This window comes from Geotrypetes seraphini, chromosome 7 (genome assembly GCF_902459505.1).
Source record: "Geotrypetes seraphini chromosome 7, aGeoSer1.1, whole genome shotgun sequence".
Taxonomy (NCBI): Eukaryota; Metazoa; Chordata; class Amphibia; order Gymnophiona; family Dermophiidae; genus Geotrypetes; species Geotrypetes seraphini.
Window position 1 is genome coordinate 21,360,712 of NC_047090.1, and position 19,948 is coordinate 21,380,659.

Consider the following 19,948-nt stretch of genomic DNA (forward strand, 5'->3'; position numbering starts at 1 on the left):
CCTTTTTCCCCGGTTGGCACCCCCCTTGCAACAACGATTGGATCATTTTGTAATTGTCACTGGTTTATACCATACATTCTCTGCACCTTCATTGCATAAATTGTTCTAAATTGTTTTCTGATATGCTGAACTGTCTTCTGACATGCTGTAACTTCGCTGTAAATGTACAGTCTCTTAACCTGTAAACTGCTCTGAACTGTTTTGTGGTATTGCGGTATACAAAAATAAAGTTATTATTATTATTATATAAAGTTTCTAATAAATATAAAAGATATGTACAAAATCATTCACATCCTAGCACGTTTTTTGACTCCATATACTCCATCTAAATCAGTGGTTCCCAACCTTGTCCTGGAGGACCACCAGGCCAGTGGGGGTTTTGGGATAGTCCTAATGAATATGCATGAGAGAGATTTGCATATAATGGAGGTGACAGGCATGCAAATCTGATCCAAGCATATTCTAGGGGCTATCCCAAAAACCCCACTGGTCTGGTGGTCCTCCAGGACAGGGTTGGGAACAATTGATCTAGATCACTCAGATCAGAAATGCATAAACTTCTTGTTGTCCCAATGCATCGAGAAATTGTCCATGAACATATCCACTTTTCCAGTAAGAGGTCCGCAATTCTGGAATTCTATGCCAATGAGCCTCTGACTATTCAATTCAATGGATACGTTTAAAATGGAAATAAAAACACTTCTCTTTACGGATGCTTATCACAACAGATAATTGCCCTTGGGTCTTGAGAGTATTGTACAAGATACGGAAAGTTGTCCGAATTGCATTTTCCTCCCCAGCTTTTTCATAACAATTGTATTTAACGTTTAACTCTATATGTTTGATGTCATGTGAACCTTTTATATCTTGGAATATGGTTTTAGATTGTAAGCCACCCAGATGGTTTTTACCTTTGGTGCAGAATAGAAAGATTTTAATAAACTTAGATCTTTGGGGGTGGAAGTTGGTCAGTGACCACAGTGGGAGTGTCTGGTGGGTTCATGCCTTCATCATTCCAGTCATCATCTGGTCAGTTTGGGCACCCTTTTGGAATGTATTCGTTGTTAAAACAGGTCTAGCCCCAAATGTCCAAACTGCGCCCTGGACGTTTTCTAAAATGTTCAATTATTACAGAAAAATGTCCAAATCATAAATCCCACCCAAACCACACCTCCTACATGCCCCCTTGAGATTTAGACATGCTGCAGATGAATAGCAAAGAAATCCGTTCTCAAAATGGGTTTCGAAAATAGTGAATTGGAAGGTTTTGGTGAGAAAAACGTCCATCTGTCCCTTTATGCCACTTTTGTACATTTTTCGTTTTTGAAAATGAGCCCCATTGTCAATCAATGTAAACTGGCAATTGCTTCAATCAATCTGCTAACTCATTCATTTCTTACCACAATCCTTTTTCTTGTCACGAGAAAACTCATGGACCGTTGCACCTATATCATTCCTCAAGCGCCGGACAATCTCATCGAGAGCAAACGTGCTTCCGTAATCCATGTTGATGAAGAACTGATACTCATCTTTGTTGAGACGGGATGGCCTGGACTCAATATGGGTCAGGCTGATATCCTTCTCCTTTGGGAAGAAGAAACAGCGTGAAATTAATCATAAGAATCATTTGTAATAAAGAGGGTATTTTTTTTTTTTAAAAGGGACATCTAAAATTAGGCATTAGTTTCATGCCAAAGTGTATAGAACAGTTAAATTCATCAACATTAAATTTCATCTGCTAAAGTCCACCTGCAATTTTTCACAATCCGCATGCGTTTTAACAACTTTGAACAGTTTAGTGTCATCTGCAAATTTAATCACCTCACTGGTCGTTCCAATTTCCAGATCATTTATAAATAGGTTAAATAGCATCGGTCCCAGTACAGACCCCTGGGGCACTCCACCGTTTACTCTCCTCCATTGAGAAAAATGACCATTTAACCCTACCCTCTGTTTTCTATCCGATAACTAATTCCTAATCCAGTGTTGAGTCACTGCTTATTCAGACTGTAGTCAGTTCCTCAATAACCTTATTTCTAGTGTCCATTAACCAAGGTTCATCAACTTTCAGGCTGTTATAGGGGAAAGCACCCTCCAGGGATTCAAGAAAAGGTTAGATAAGTTCCTGCTGAACCAGAACGTATGCAGGTAAGGTGACTCAAATAGGGCACTGGTCTTTGACCTAAGGGCCGCCGTGTGAGCAGACTGCTGGGCACGATGGACCACCGGTCTGACCCAGCAGCGGCAATTCTTATGTTCTTAACGTGCCATAAAAGATTGCTCTTTACCACACCTTGATGCCCCAGTGTGGGTTCCGGTACTGGAGGTAGATGAATCCTGAGTTTGGAGAATAATGCCGCTAGTGAACCATCTTGTAAGCAGTGTTATTCCCACAGCTCACAACCTGGATGGTAAAATAACCCCAGAAAAAAGCTAAGCACATAAGCATTGCCTCTGCTGAGTCAGACCATAGGTCTATCACGCCCAGCAGTCCGCTCCCGCGGTGGCCCCCCAGGTCAATGACCTATAGTGATCTATTACTCTACTACTCTATTACTTTACAGCCTTCTGTACTGTATAGTAACCCTCTAATTGTACCCATGGATCCCCTTTTCCTTCATGAACTCGTCCAATCCCCTTTTGAACCCCAAAGTCGTACTCTGCTCTACCACCTCCTCTGGAAGCGTATTCCAGGTGTTCACCACCCTCTGCGTGAAGAAGAGCTTCCTAGCATTTGTTCTGAACCTATCTCCCTTCAATTTTTTTTGAGTGCCCTCTAGTTTTTGCTGCCCCTGCTAGTCTGAAGAATCTGTCCCTCTCTACCTTCACTATACCCTTCATGATCTTATGAGTTTTGGGCCCTAACACCTGTGAAGCCGTGTTAAGGAGAGACTACAGGAATCTTGGAGTTTAGAAGTGACTGTGTGTTGAACCTGTGGAAGCCACATATGGGACTGGCTGCAGGGAGCCTAAAGCAAGAAGCCTAAAGAGGGAAAAGTGGCGTGCACAGAACTGTGGAGCATGTAAGGGACAGGGTTCAGAAGGAAATATAGTAAATCCCCAAGGCCCGGATTTTGTAACCGGCGCCATTGTTAAGGCGGCCACCAATCGGGTGTCAATCATGTGACAGAGCTGGGTACAGAATCGTGCCTCCAGCAAAGATAGGTGCCAGAAATGTAGGCCAGGGTTTTCCCAGCCTACATTTCCGGTGCCTACCTATGATGTGAATTGCGCCTCCGAAGGTGCTTTAGGTCGCCTAACGCCACTTCCAGCGTTAGCCATGCCCACAGTTGTATTAGGCGGCCTAAAGCGCCTATAGAGGCGTGATTGCAGGGACAATTTTTTCATTCATTTCAAGGTGCCTTGAAACTCTGTTAAAAAGGTTGTTTCAACGACGTCTTTTACTGAGTTTACTGGTGCCTAAAAAAATAGCATCATTTAGAGAATTCTCCAGCTTGTGGAAAGAGAGAACAGTCTTGGAAATACCTTACTTTGAACGTAGCATCCTTATACATACAACAAGCGTGTGTGGTCAGTGGCATAGTAAGGGTGAGCAGTGCTAGGGGTGGTGGCGCCCCTTCCCCTCCCCCCTGCCGCGCACGTACCTTTTTCCCCTTTCCCCGTACCTTTTTTAACTTTTCTGGTGTGAGCAACATGCACACTTCGGTGTCCGCTCGCCCTTGGACATCACTTCCTAGGCGCAGGTCCTGGAAGCAACATCAGAGAAAGCGCCAACGCCAACTCCGGCAGCAACCTCACACTGCTGGGAAGTAGAAAAGGTACGGGGGAAGGCAAGGGGTATGAGTGTGTTGAGGAGAGAAGCGGGGAGGGGCAGAGAGGAGCCGCACCCTTAGGAAGACCGCATCTAGGATCCCCCCCTCCCCCATATCCCCCTCTTACTATACCAGTGTGTGTGATTGTATTTCTGAAAGTTCCAACCCTGGCCATGGAGCTACACTGCCACAGAGATACACACCTACTTTATCGGTACATGTTTTTTCCCTGTGAAATAAGATGTTTAGTTTTGGAAGTCTAAACCTATGCTACTCTACCGACCTTGTCCACAATAATCTTTTTTAATAGCCATGCACAAATGGCAAGAATAGCTTGTGGAGAAGATAAACATACAAACATTACCACAGTCTTCTACTCTACACTGGACATATCAAGTATACTAGAACTTGCTTTCCACTGACCAAGTACAAAAAAAATAGAGAATAACACCTCAGTATTAGAGAGACTTAATTAGCCTCCCCTTTTCCGAAGCCGCTTTCAGCTTTTTTTTATTGCCGGCCGCAGCAGTATTAGCTCCGACGCTCATAGGAATTTTATGAGCATTGGAGATAATACCGCCATGGCCGGCGATAAAAAAGCCTAATCCGGCTTCATAAAAGGGAGGGGGGGGGGTAAACAGTCACATTCTGAAAATCATCACTCCATCAATTATGCTTTCATTTTTTTTTTTTTTTAGTTCAAAGCTTTATTGGTTTTATGATAATACAAACAACAATACAATACAATGTGAAAATGCTTCCAAGAAGCAAAAAAATAAACTGGGAAAAGTACCACCTGTTTGGTCATATTTCTTGAATTGCTGTATTGCATGTTCCCATCCGACTCTTATGTGTTTATTTTGGATTTCTTCTTATGTCATTTGTAAAAATCCAACATATTTTCATATATCCCTTTTCACCAAATTTTACCCAGGTTTTCACCAAATATCCACACAGCAAAAAAAATAATCATTGGAAAAAAAAAAAAAAATGATTCCACTTAACTTCCAAGGAAATGCGGTTTCAAAATTTGTTCCCAGTGTTGAAAAGTCTCATCAACAAAAAAAAGAGAGCGAATTTACACCATTTCATCATAATCACACCATACTGCAGATAAATGCTTCAAAGTCATTCTACTATTGTTTTTTCAGTGTGGATATTTAGGCTATCTTTTACTAAGGTGCGCTAACCGATTAGTGCGCTCTAAATGTTAACACATGCGTGTTAGTCTATGGACGCGTTGGTGTTTAGCGTGCGCTAATCGGTTAGCACACCTTAGTAAAAGAGGGGGTTGGTGAAAATCTGGTAAAAAGGGATACTCGTATGAAAATATGTATTTTGGGGATGAAAACATAATTGATGGAGGTTCTTTTTAGGACCTGTGAATGTTTTAAGAATGAGACTAACCCCCCCCCCCCCCCCATTTTACAAAACTGTAGCGCAGTTTTTAGCACCTGCCACAGCGGTAGCAGCCCCGACGCTCATAGAGCTGTCACCGTCGCAGTCTGCGCTAAAAAAAAGTGCTACGGTTTTGTACAAGGGGGATATGTTTAATTAAGGCTTCCTTTAATCAAGCTGCGTTAGGGTTATGTTTTTTTTTAATAAATTTTATTATTTTCCAATATGAACAGTGCAATATAAATATATACGTCTGAAACATATCAAACCATTACAAAGCACTTTTGAACTACAGAAATTAAAAGACATCATTACCCCCCAACCCTGTATAACTCAGAAATGTAAACATACATCAAATATATATGTGGTATCCCCCCTCCCCCGAATGTGTATAGGAATGAAACCTAATTTAAAAGAGATATAAGACATAAATATGTAACTACATATCTTAAATAGATGCATCAAAAGCTGCTAACGGGCCCCACGCTAACTTAAATACCTTATTATTCCCCAAAAATTCTGCGTTCATTTTTTCATATTTGTAACTAGAACACAAATTTGCCCACCAAAAAGGAAAATTTTAAGTATCAGAACTCTTCCAATTTCTTGTTATCATTTGGATTGCTATCCCTGTTATTATCATGAAAAGCCTGCCTTTATACTGGTCAAATGGGGGTTTAACATACAATAAGGTACCACATATAACCATCTCATATGACAATGGAATTGCAGACTTAAGTATTACATTGATTTGTCCCCATATCGATTTCCAGAAGCAGAGTATCAGAGGACAAAAAAAAACAGCAGATGCGTTAGGGTTTTTTTTAATCTCAGGCCGCTGCGATAAAAGCTCCGGTGCTCATAGAATTCCTATGAGCGTTGGAGCTTTTACCACTGCGACTCACAATTTAAAAAAAAACACCCTAACGAAGCTTGATAAAAGGGGGACTCATTAATAGTGAGGTCATTATTCTCCATTTTTTGAACATATCAAGGCACGCTAAGGCTACTTTTTACGGTGTCAGGTCAAAAGCGCGCCGGGACAAAGGCGCGCCCAGGCAATTGAGCGCAGCGCGCGCCGCCGCGCCGCTCTAAATTACTGTTTTTAGCGCTCCGACGGGGGGGCGTGGGGAGGAACCCCCCCCACTTTACTTAATAGACATCGCGCCGCGTTGTGGGGGCGTTGTGGGGGGGTGGGGGGGTTGTAACCCCCCCCATTTTACTGAAAACTGAACTTTTTCCCTGTTTTTAGGGAAAAAGTTCAGTTTACAGTAAAATGTGGAGGGTTACAACCCCCCACGCCCCCCACAACGCCGGCGCGATGTCTATTAAGTAAACTGGGGGGGGTTCCCCAACAAAATCCCCCATCGGAGCCCCTAAAAACTGTCATTTAGAGCGGTGCGGCGGCGTACGCTGCGCTCAATTGTCGGCACGCACTTTTGTCTTTCGCGCTGTTGTCTATGAACCCTTTTTACCGCAGTTTTGTAAAAGGTCCCCTTAACTATGCCATTACAATTTTCCATTTGTTATAATCTCAAAGGACAAGGCTCAGCTTAACTTCTTATACAGTGTGAGAGCTGGTTATCTTACTAAAACCTGGTATGCAACATGTTCCATGCAGTCTGCAGTCTCAGACTGATTGATAATCGTTCTTCCCCCCCTCCCACCCCCCTCCACCCGACCATTATTGGTGAACTTTGTTTGGTTGGGCATCAGTACAAGACGCTGAAAAGGTCAAAGCACATTCGCCAACTGTTGCTCAGAGAGGATGCCAGCCCAGTTCGAGTGGCTGAAACGCAAAAAAAAAAAAAAAAATAGATTAACTCTGTAAAAGCCCTGGAGACAATTTGTTTTACATCTATAAGTTTCTGAAAAGCACAAAGCCGTCCTTTTAATGATATTATGGAATACCATTAGTTTGGTTATGAATTACTTGGAGACTGAACTTTTCAGGACAGAAGATGTATTCAGTATGTAGTCGCAACCTTTAGAAAGCGCCTTGTTAATCTCGGTTCTTATCTAATCATCTTTGCTGTTCATTCAGTGAAATACAACATGCACGGCCATCTAATAATAGGGTTAGCAGAACATGGAGACCCCTAAACTCATGGCCCTATTAAATTTTCCAGCAGCTATCTAATTACAAACTAGGACACAGAGGCAGGGCTTCTGTTAATGCAATTCAGAATTTTTTCTTTTCTTTTTGTTTTAAAAGATTCTTTATTTAAAAAAAATAAAAATAAAACATTACTTTTATTCACAGAAATTCAATACTTCCCAAATCCCTACACAAATATATGTGATCTTCTTTTAAGATATCACCAAGTGAATTCGACTCTCACTGCAGCTCCTTGTGATGCTGGGCAAGTCACTTAACACTTCGCTGCCCCAGGCACAAAATAAGGACCTGTCTAAAAATATGTAAACCGTGGACTGGTGAGGTAAATATTCTGATGCTCAAATAATTCCTGTGTGGCAGAAGGCAGGAAGGAGCAGCCCAGCTGGACGGCTCTGAAGGAGGTAACTGGGATCGCCCACTGACCCAAAAGGCTTCCCTTCCGGCATAGAGAGATAGAGACATCAGCTCTGACATTGGAGGGAAGCCTTCTGGGTCGGCTTCGGTGAGAGGGAAATACAGGATGGAGAGCATGGGATCCCTGCTGGCGGCCATTAAGGAGGAAGGGGAGCGAGTGATGGGCGCAGTGCCACGTACCCCCAACAAGCAGTTTGTGTATCCCTAAGTAGAGAATGACACGGTGACAAAATTCATCACCGTCCCCGTCCCCGCGGATAACCGCGGGAAACCATCTTCATGTCATTCTTTAAGGTGAGAGGAAAGAATTGGAGAATAATTGGGCACAACCACTGACCCGCAAGCTTTGCTTTGAAGAATGCTGGTGTAGAAGGACCGAGGTTGAAATAGACACTAGAAAATGACATGGGATTATTTCCTGCGGTTATCCGCAGTGACGGGAACGGTGATGAATTTTGTCACCGTGTCATTCTCTACCCCTAAGGGTCCGCGTACTGCATGTTGAGTAACTCTGATTTACATCACCTAGAACAGTGGTCTCAAACTCACAGCCTGGGGGCCACATGCGGCCCGCCAGGTACTATTTTGAGGCCCTCGGTATGTTTATCATAATCGCAAAAGTAAAATAAAACAGTTTCTTGATCATATGTCTCTTTAGCTACAAATTACCATATTATTATTAAGACTTAGCCAAAAGGAAAGATTTATAAACTATAAAGAGTTTTACCTCATGCAAAATTGTCATTTCTTTAATAAGAAATTAATTTTTTTTTCTGAGGCCTTCCGAGTACCTACAAATCCAAAATGTGGCCCTGCAAAGGGTTTGAGTTTGAGGCCACTGACCTAGAATTAGAATTGGGGAGGGCAAAGTGGCATAGAAACTAAAGAGACCATGAAGGGTCAGGAGAGAGGAATGGATAACAGGAGGACGATTATCAGGTAAAAGAAGTGTCAATGGGAAAGAGATTTGTAAGACTAACCCCTCTCCCTTTTACAAAACCATAGAGTGTTTTTTTGCACCGGCTGCGGCGGTAACAGGTTGCAACGCTCATAGGAATTCTTTGGCTTGAGGAAGTACGGCCATGTAACTCCTTATTACTGTAGGTTACATTGGCTCCCAGTGGAGGCACGGGTGATTTTTAAGTTAGGGTGTCTATGCTATAAAGTCGCATCTGGTGTGGTCCCACTTTATCTTGTTGACAGATTTGTTTTTATGACACATGAGAAGAGTAGAAAATCTCATGCCCTATTTACGTTCCCTTCAGTTAAGGGGTGTAAAAGTAAGAAACATCATGGTCACTGGCTTTCTTATCAAGCAGCTCATTACGATAAAGATTTTCGCCCATTATTGATTAGATCTACATCTTATACACATTATAGAAAACTTCTGAAGACTTCTTTTTTCCAAATTTTTGGCTAACTAATCTCTATGTATTACATTTTCTTTTTTTGCATTTTACCATAGCATAATCTTTTGATAACCGCATTGAACTTAGGGTTATGCAGTCTAGAAATGTGTTATTATGCTATGCTACCACCTCGGCTAGCACTAAAAGGGGGGAAGGGGGTAAGTGTTCAAGGGTAGAAAAAGAAGATAAGTTTTGGGTTTGTAAATGAGGCAGAGACAAAAATGGCAAGGCCATAACTAGAATGTGAGGACAGTGCAAGACAGACTTTTACCGTCGGTGTTTCGTATATGTAGAGTTACCAAACATCCGGATTTTGAAAAACTTCCAGTTCGGGACCACATCGAGAGAGCGTCTGCACATGCGCGGATGCAGCATGGTGACGTCACGCACATGTGTGCATGCGTGCGACATCATCACGTCACACCAGCGCAGATACCCTCCTGAGGCGGAATCCGAGCACGAGAACAGGTTGAAGGGGGCGTGGCTGGGGGGGGTCAAGGCTGGTGCCCAATAGGTGAGGCCTCATCTGGAGTACTGCGTACAATTCTGGAGGCCACATTACCGTAAAGATGTACTGAGAGTCGAGTCGGTACAGCGGATGGCCACCAGGATGGTCTCGGGGCTTAAAGATCTATCATACGAAGAAAGACTGAACGAATTGCGGCTATACTCTCTCGAAGAACGTAGTGAGAGAGGAGACATGATTGAGACGTTTAAGTATGTCACTGGTCGTATCGAGGGAGAAGATGATATTTTCCTTCTTAAAGGACCCTCCGCCACAAGAGGACACCCGCTGAAAATAAAGGGCGGGAAGTTTCATGGCGACACCAGGAAATACTTCTTCACCGAAAGAGTGGTTGACAGCTGGAACAAGCTCCCAGTGCAGGTGATCGAGGCCAGCAGCGTGCCTGATTTTAAGAACAGATGGGATGCTCATGTCAGATCTCTAGGAGGGAAAGGTCATCAGAGAGTGATTAAATAGGGGGGGTGGGTCAGCGGTGTGGGCAGACTCGATGGGCCTCGGCCTTTTTCTGCCGTCACTTTCTATGTTTCTATGTTTCTATGACATGGGCAGACTAGGGCGGGGCTGAGTGGAAATGGGCAGGGCCATGGGGATTTGACAGTAGTAAAATCTGGTAACCTTATGTCTAGGACAGGATGAAGTCGGATAGGCAGGAATTGGTTTCAACGGCAATTCTAGTAACCGGAACGAAAGGACAATGCCGGGTGGGCTTCTACAGTCCATATCCCAGAAATGCCAAAGAAAGCCAATGATCAAGTATGTCGCCTTTGTTGTTGGTTTAATCATGAATTGATGAGTGTGACTGTTGGGCAGACTGGATGGACCATTCAGGTCTTTTATCTGCCGTCATCTACTATGTTAATTTCAAAACGTCATGGAGTGGAAGAGGTCTCTTCTTTATCAGCAGTGTTCTGCATGACTAGGAGATCCACAAAAATGTTAATTCATGGTGGTAGAGTCATGGTTTACAGACATTGTAAAAAATTATTTTTAATATTTCACTAGTACAATACAAAATCCCATTTTCTTGTGTTAGAGAAATCCCAGTTCTGCAAAACTGCTTCAGTTTCATTTTAGTACAACTGCTACACCTAGTGGTTAGTTTTCATCCGTTTATATTCTTAGTTGTTCAGCCAAGAAATAACATTTTCTTCCCTAGTATGACCTCCTTGGATGTCATCAGTCGATCTACTAAGGCAGGGGTGTCAAAGTCCCTCCTCGAGGGCCGGAATCCAGTCGGGTTTTCTGGATTTCCCCAATGAATATGCATTGAAAGCAGTGCATGCAAATAGATCTCATGCAGATTCATTGGGGAAATCCTGAAAACCCGACTGGATTCTGGCCCTCGAGGACCGACTTTGACACCTGTGTACTAAGGAGTAGATTTAAAGCAAACTGGAGAAAATATTTCTTCACAAAGCGTATAATCTATAACTCTGGGATTTGTTGCCAGGGAATGTGGTGAAATCAGTTAGCTTAGCAGGGATTTAAAAAAAAAAAAAAGGTTTGGATAATTTCCTAAAAGAAAAGTCTAAAATCTGTTTTAATACTTGGGATCTAGATAGATACTTGGGACATGGGTTGGCCACTGTTGAAATCTCTGGTCTGTCCCAGTATGGCAATTCTTATTTTCCTATGTTCTTATGATAAGTCGCTGTGTTTCATGGACTTCTCGCCTTTATTAATGGTGCGCCCTGCTTTGCAAGCTTATGGTCAAAACACAGTTGTAAATCAAGTCTCCGATGAACTAAACAAAAGCCTCAGCTATTAGGTTATTGAACTTCAAACCACGATTCCAATGCTAAACCTATTATGAGGCACTGTAAACCACCTATTACCAATAAAATGATTTAGGGGCCCTTATATTAAGCTGTAGTAAAAAGTGGCGCTAAAGCACTCTTGTGTAGGTTTTTCCTGTGAGCTAAGGCCAGTTTTATTGCAGCCATAAAAAAGGTCTTTTTCTTTTTTTTTTTTGCACTATTAGTCATGCGCTAATATTGCCATTAGTTCACAGCCATTAAAAATAATTAGTGTATATACTTATTGTCATCTATTTCGTAGGCAGTAAGGGTCAGATTCTAAGTTATTATATATATATTATTATATTGTGGCTTCAATGCTAACAAATGCAAGGTCGTGCACCTTGGCAACAATAATCTGTGCAGAACATACACATTGAATGGAGAAACCTTAGCAAGGACTGTCGCAGAACGGGATTTGGGGGTGATCATCAGCGAAGACATGAAAACGGCCAAACAAGTGGAGAAGGCTTCATCTAGGGCTAGGCAAATGCTGGGTTGTATCCGGAGAAGTTTTGTTAGTCGGAAGCCCGACGTCCTAATGCCTTTGTACAGAACCATGGTGAGGCCTCATCTGGAGTACTGCGTACAATTTTGGAGGCCACATTACCGCAAAGATGTGCTGAGAATCGAGTCGGTACAGCGAATGGCCACCAAGATGGTCTCGGGGCTCAAAGATCTATCATACGAAGAAAGGCTGAACGAATTGCGGCTATACTCTCTCGAAGAACGTAGTGAGAGAGGGGACATGATTGAGACATTTAAGTATGTCACTGGTCGCATCAAGGTAGAAGATGATGTTTTCCTTCTTAGGGGACCCTCGGCCACAAGAGGACACCCGCTGAAAATAAAGGGCGGGAAGTTTCATGGCAACACCAGGAAGTACTTCTTCACTGAAAGAGTAGTGGACAGCTGGAATAAGCTCCCAGTACAGGTGGTTGAGGCCAGCAGCGTGCCAGTTTTTAAGAACAGTTGGGATGCTCATGTCGGATCTCTACGAGGGAAAAGGTAATCAGAGAGCGATTAACTAGGGGGGTGGGTCAATGGAGTGGGCAGACTCGATGGGCCTTGGCCCTTTTCTGCCGTCACCTTCTATGTTTCTATGTTTCTATGTTTCTGTAGCACCTCCCAAAACAAACAACAAAAGTCACCAAATATTCCACAGGAAAAAGGAGGCACCAAAAAAAAAGAGAAGCTGTGGAATTGATGTAAAGTTGGATTGTGGCCTCTCAATGAATTTACAAGTTGCAAAAACTGTACAAGCATGTTTTGTACAAATACATTTATTGCATCGCGTAAAGCCAATGTTGTCTCCATACGATTTCCACACAGTAGTTCAGGCAATGGTATTATCTAGACTTGATTACTGCAATGTCCTGTATCTTGGAATAACTACGACAAGATTTATTTATTTATTTATTCATTCATTTATTTATTTAGCCCGTCCTCCCAAAGGAGCCCAGAACGGGTTACAATGGTACATTCACAGTATAGAAGGACAAAATTATTGAAAGACATTTTTGGCAGACATAGCTTAGAAGAATTTGCGGCATTCGTAGAAAATATTACATGGCATAGTATAGATTTAGGACAGCATTCACTGTACTAACAGAACATAATATAATTGTACTAAAGTTTTAGTGTTGTAAGCGAGTAAATGATTGGTGGTCGGCAGTTTAGGTCCCATGAGTAACGTAAGTCATTATGGAGCTCGTGAGTAGCGTTGGACATTAAGGAGCTGGATTTCTGAAGAGAAAGGCTTTCACGGCCTTCCTGAAGTTCCATAGATTGTCTAGCGATCTAATGGATGTGGGGATGATGTGCCAGAATTTGGGTATAAACTGCGAATAAGAGCATTTGCGGGCTGTTTCAGTTTTGAGTGAACGACCAGGTGGTAGTGTGAGCTGTCTCTCTGTTTGAGATCTCAGTGATCTGTTTGGGACATAAATTTGTAGTTTTGATGTCAGCTTGTGGAAGGTCTTGAAGGCTAGGACCAAGGCTTTAAAGGCGCACCGTTTCTGGATAGGTAACCAATGCATGGATGTTAGTGCTGGGGTGACATGGTCTCAGAAGCCTAGGTTTATCAGGAGACGAATGGCTGCATTTTGTACACCTTGGAGGTGGGAGAGCGTTTTGGTGGGTAAGCCCACTAGTAGTGCATTGCAATAGTCTAAGCGGGATAATACAAACGGATGCGGTAGTTGGGCAAAATCGGTTTCTGAAAAGTAAGGATGGATGCACTTCAGTTGACGGAGGTAGTAGAAGGATGAAGACACTAAGTTTGATACATGATTTGAGTGTGATAGATTTGAGTCCTGGATCACTCCTAGGCTGCGGACATTATCTTTAGCTGTAAGTGTGTCATTTCCCCAGGAAAAGGATGGCAGGGGTATGTGCAGGTGTCTTTGTGTATCCAGGGCATTGCAAGTTGTGCAGAACACAGCAGCAAGATTGATAATAGCCGTATCTAAATACGATCACATCTCGCCCCATCTCCAATAATTGCACTGGCTACCTGTTATTTTTAGATCTCAGTATAAAGCAATAATGATTTGCCATCAATTCTTGTATGGAACCATACCCGAATTGTTTAAAAGTAAGATGTCAAACTATTTACCATCTAGGTCTCTGCGTTCTGAGAACTCAGGGTTATTAAAAACAAATGCCAATCCAAAATATGCTGAAACCAGTAAAATGGCCTTTTGCTGTGCGGGGGTCAAATTGTGGAACTCACTTATCGGTCAACTACGAAAATGTTATGACGAAGGTAATTTCAGAAAACTATTAAACACGCAATTATTTTCTAGGAACTGATCTTTGCGATTGTTCTTTTGATGGACACTTTACGTGATTTTCCGATGAAAAGCGGAGACTGAGAGGGGACATGATAGAGACTTATAAAATCATGAAAGGCATAGAGAAGGAGGAGCGGGACAGATTCTTTAGACTAGCGGGGACAACAAAAACAAGAGGTCATTCAGAAAAACTGAGAGGAGACAGATTCATAACGAATGCAAGGAAGTTCTTCTTCACTCAACGGGTGGTAGACACCTGGAACGCGCTTCCCGGAGAGGTGATAAGACAGAGTACAATTCTGGGGTTCAAAAAGGGACTGGATGACTTCCTGGAACCAAAGGGGATAACAGGGTACAGGTTTACCTTACAGGACATTAAGCGAACAGGGTATGGACGTTTTAGGTTAGGTAGGGAACACTTACAGGTCATGGACCTGGGGGGGCCGTCGCGGGAGCGGACTGCCAGGCACAATGGACCCCTGGTCTGACCTGGCAGAGACAATTCTTATGTTCTTATTATATGTTAATGTTTGATTTTATTTGTCTTACTGAATTATTTATGTAATAATATGCAAACCGTTTAGGTTTAAACGGTATATAAATTTTTAAAATAAATAAAGATGCTCATACCACACTTACTGCTGTGTGTCAGACGGATTTACAAACTGATTTGCATCATTTTTTATTTGTGAAGATGGGGGCATGAACTTGACACATAGGATGGAGGGAGGAAGGGAGGGAAAGAGATGCTAGGTGGGGGAGGGAATAGAAAGGGAGAATTGTTAGGTGCGAGTGTCAGTGAGAAGGAAAGAGAAATGGTACACACGGGAAATGGAAGAAAGAGGAGGATTTGGGGGCATGGGGAGGGAGAGAAGTGAGGTACAGATACATAGGGAAGAGAAAGATGAGAGGGAGAAATGTTATGGTGGTGGAGAGGGAACAGTGGGACAGATTTAAAGGGATGCAAGAGGGAGGGATGTTGGACATAGTGGAGGAGGGAATGGAGGGAGAGATGTGGTATAGTGTTGGAGAGGGGTGATAGAAGGAGAAATGTTGGGCATGGGGCTGGTGGGCAGGGACGAAAGATGCTGCACATGATCCGGGGAATGAGAGAGGGAAAAATGTTGGGATGCGGCAGTAGATGGGATGGGAGAGATGCACTCTGGATCTCTCTCTCTCTCTCTTTCTCAGCTCCCTTTGCAGCAAGGGAGGGAATGATAGAAAGAGAGATGTTGGACACTGAGAGAGAGAGGAAGGCATGTTGCACATGGGGGTGGAGGACAGAAGAAGAAATGCTGTGAAGGAGAGGGGAGGGGAAAAAGAGGGAGATCGATCCAGGACAGAAGGAAATAAGGATGTTGTGCAATGGGAGGAAGGGACGAGAGAGGGAGAAATGCTGGACCATGGTAGGAGGAACCAATGGGCAGCAACAAAGTCTCAAGCATATAAGTGGTTGCAGTTAAAGCAGGCCATTCAGAAAGGGTTCCCTCATTGGTGAAATTTAAAAGATCAGTATAGCTTGCCGGGCCTATGCTTCCAGATTTGCTAGGGCATCAGGCAGCCAAGTGGTATAAATTAATATCAAAAATTTTAAATAAGAAACAAAAAACTAGTCTTAAAGATATTTGGAGCATTGAGATTAAGCAGCAGATTTCTGCGTCTCAATGGCCACGAAGTTGGACTTGAAGGATGAGATTTACAGCATCAGCATCTATGAGACAGACATGTTTTTTTGTTGTTGTTGTTGCTTAGAAGTTTTTGGACCCCTGTTAGATTACAAAAGCTAAATAGTTCAAAATCTAATAAATGCTGGCACTGTCATCTTGACATAGGGACACTGGATCATCTGTTGTTCTATTGTCCTTTGATATTCAATTTTTGGACGTCTATATGGGGACAAATCAATTTGATTTTAGAGAGTGCGGTTCTGCTGTCGTACGAAGCGGTAATCTGTGGGACGTTGGTATCTCTTACTCCTCCAATAGATAGACATAAAAACAGACTACTCGGTATAATACAAAATACTGCAATAAAACTTATATATAAAATAGGTAAATATGACCATGTCACTCCTCTTTTAAAAAAAGAACATTGGCTTCCTGTCACTCATCGCATCACCTATAAAATCATTTTACTTTCCTTTAAAATAAAACTCTATCATCTGCCCTCGTTCCTAGATAAACTTCTCATTCCTCAAAGTTCTCCACGCACACTAAGATCAACCGACCAAAAACTTCTTTTCATCCCCTCCTTAAAAGATTTCTACTATACACGAAAAGTAAACTTCGCAGTAACTGCACCTACTCTCTGGAACTCCCTACCACAGCATCTCCGTGATGAACTTCGACTTGACAAATTTAAGACTGGTCTAAAAACTTTCCTATTCTGTGATGCATTTAATAATCTTTAGAACCATTATTCTTTTTCTTCCTATTCACAACAATCTCTTTGACAAAGCAACCCCTCCCTTTATGTACTACCCAAACCCTAATATCTCCTTTTTTCTTCTCAAATTTGTAACTTTACCCATCCCTTTATTCCACCCTCACATTCCAGTACGTCTGGTAAATGTTTTTTTATATGTTCACACATTTTTATTTTTCTCAGTTTTCCCTATCTTTTTAATTCGATTGTTAACCGGCCAGATATTAATTTGATGGTTGGTATATCAAAATCAATAAAACTTGAAACTTGAACTTGAATGACCGTGGTAGCCATGCAAATGGTGACTACAAATTGGAAGCATTTTGATAGATTAAATTTCACCTTTTGGTGGAATTCATTTTGCTTGTGTTATAAGTACGAGAAAATGAATTCTGAACAAAAGGGTAATAATAAGTTATTTAAATTGACGTGGGGTCCTTTGACCAATTTTATCAATTCTAATTAAATGGTTTATTTCCCTATTTCTGGTTTAATTTGCACATCCATGGGAGGGGGATGGATGGGAGGGAGAGGGATAAAAAATTAGGATGTGCTTATTAATTACATGTAAGTAAGTATTGTTATATGGTTTATTTGGATACATTGGAATCAGGGTGGGTGGGAGGAGGGTGAAAATGGTTTCTCATGTATTTATGGATGGGTCTAAGTGCTATTTTTCAAATTACTTGTATGTATTCCTTAGTGCACTGTTTAGACTGAAAAATTAATAAAGATTTTTTAAAAATAAAATAAAATCTAGCACTAGTTAGAAGTTGTTCTTGGTTTTATAAAGCATTAAATTTATACTTATCAAAAAATAAATAAATAAAGTGTCTTTGCTTATTTGTAAATGGGTTTGAAATTTATAGGGATGGGCGGGGACGGATTCAATTACTTGCGGGGATGGTTTGATTCCAGCAGGGACGGGCAGAGATGGGTTTGATTCCACTGGGGACAGGTGGACATGGGCTTAATTTCTGTCCCCAATCAACTCTCTACTCTGAAATCACTTCTGGGTCGCAGGGCCAGGAAGTGACATCAGAGGGAAAGCCAATGTCAGCGTGAGCAGCAAGCCAGAGAGGCAGCTCGCGCAGGCGAAGATTTAGAGAGGTATAGGGATGGGAAGGGAGGGTGCAAGTGTGGTGTGGGGATGCGGAAGGAGTGGGGAGATGGAGAGGAGGGCATGGGGAGGGGGGTGCCACCACCCTGAGCACCTCCTACCCTCGCTACGCTACTGCCTAGATTGACTAGATGCTCCGATCTAGGTGGCCAATTTAGGTGTCATTTATAAATCAGGGCCCAGGGCTCACATGCTATTGTTGTGCCAACCAGTTAGCCAACCACATAATAATGTGACTGCACTAATTAATTTGCACAGGAACACCCACACTCCATCCCCAGACATGTCCCCTCAAAATAAAGATTAAAATTATTTTTCAGAATGTGATTAGCACATCATGATAGGAGAAAATTTTTTTTCACTCAGAGAATAGTTAAGCTCTGGAACGCGTTGCCAGAGGATGTGGTAAGAGCAGATAGCGTAGCTAGTTTTAAGAAAAGTTTAGAAAAGTTCCTGGAGGAAAAGTCCATAGTCTGTTATTGAGAAAGACATGGAGGAAGCCACTGCTTGCCCTGGATCAGTAGCATGGAATGTTGTTAGTATTTAGGATTCTAGAATCTTGTTACTCTCTGGGATTCCGGAATCTTGCTATTCTTTGAGATTGTGTATGGAATGTTGCTACTCCTTGGGTTTTGGCCAGGTACTAGTGATCGGGATTGGCCACCGTGAGAACAGGCTAATGGGCTTGATGGACCATTGGTTTGACCAAATAAGGCTATTCTTATGTTCAATTACCGCAGGACGCCTGAGCGCATACCACAGATGATCCATTCTTTTCCCCAAGCCATGCCCCTTAATCCCCCCCCCCCCCGGATTTGTTTACAACTCTTTGCGATGTAATAATTTTTGTCCTAACTAAAAAATAAATAAATAAATAAAAACACGGAGCAGAACAAAGGAAAATGTGCGCAAAGTAATGAGTTGTAGGTTGCTTAGCAATATTTTAAAACCTGAAACCTCCCCCTCCCAATATTTAAACACCGTCAGCCAGCACTGGATTTAAATGCTAGCCATGCATTTAAATCTATACCCGGGAATTCACCATTGGCTGATACCCAGTTATTGGCGCTGAACATCCTCCTATGAAGCGACTGCCAGAAGTTATAAATGCAGCTGTCCAGGTACAACACTGAATATTCTGGCTCCAGCTTGGCTCTACAACGAGCACTACAGCCCAGATTCTATAAAAGATGCCTACATTTAAGTGCCTTGATTGGCACCTCTAGCCGATCTAGGCACCTAACCTACCCCTCCCTCCCTTTCACAAAGCCGCGCTAGCAGAACATAAGATCAATGGTCCATCAAACCCAGTAGCCTATTCTCATGGTGGCCAATCCAAGTCACTAGCACCTGGCCTAAACCCAAAGTGTAGCAACATTCCAGAACCCCAAGGAGTAGCAACATTCCATGCTACCGATCCAGTGTAAGCAGTGGCTTCCCCCATATCTTTCTCAATAACAGACTATGGACTTTTCCTCCAGGAACTTGTCCAAACCTTTCTTAAAATCAGCTATGCTATCCGTCCTGAAGCCCATACAGATTTAAAAGGCTTTTGCCACATGGCACCCGCTAGTGGGCTTTGTAAAAAAAAAAAAAAAAAAGGGGGGGGGGGAGTGCTAATGAATTAAAAGGCTTAATTGGCACCAATGACAATTTGCACCTTTTAACTGGTGTAAATTGCGCTTAATTGGATGTTAGACGCCTACCACTTTGAGGTAGGCAAGTAGTCCAAGCAGCAAGTAGGCATGGCTAGGGGGCGAATCATGGGTGTATTTTTCATGGAGGTGCGTGTTTTGGACTTAGGCGCACTCATTTAGGCCAAGAAAACCCTGACATAAAAAGGGTGCACCTAAGCTTCGGATGCTTATTGATGCCTAAACCCACTTTGGGCACCACTAAGTGCAAGTCTATAAAGTGTGCCTAACTATTACAGAACCACACTGAGCGCCTCAGTGCTCAGCGCCTACGTTTTAGGCGCTTCATATAGAATCGAGCCCTACTTGCATAGTACCAGGGCAGTTAAAAGAGACTTTCAGCTGCAGTTTCTGGATGCCGCCACTGAAAATCAGAAGCTAGCCTCAGTGAGCGACACATCCAGGAGAATGACATGGGAACAACTTTTCCTCCACCCCCCCACGGGATGTCCATATCCCTATTCCATTCCTGCAAGCTCT

General features: G+C 42.5%; 1 protein-coding gene across 2 annotated transcripts in view; it reads right to left on the bottom strand.

The window, feature by feature from the left end:
- The window catches only part of PAH (phenylalanine hydroxylase), a 159,832-nt gene that overhangs the window by 88,867 nt on the left and 51,017 nt on the right, over nt 1-19,948 (bottom strand). For both annotated transcript variants that reach the window (XM_033953516.1, XM_033953517.1), the window contains exon 4: nt 1,401-1,584. In XM_033953516.1, the coding sequence (XP_033809407.1) occupies nt 1,401-1,584 (184 nt within the window). The remainder of the gene's footprint in view (nt 1-1,400; nt 1,585-19,948) is intronic.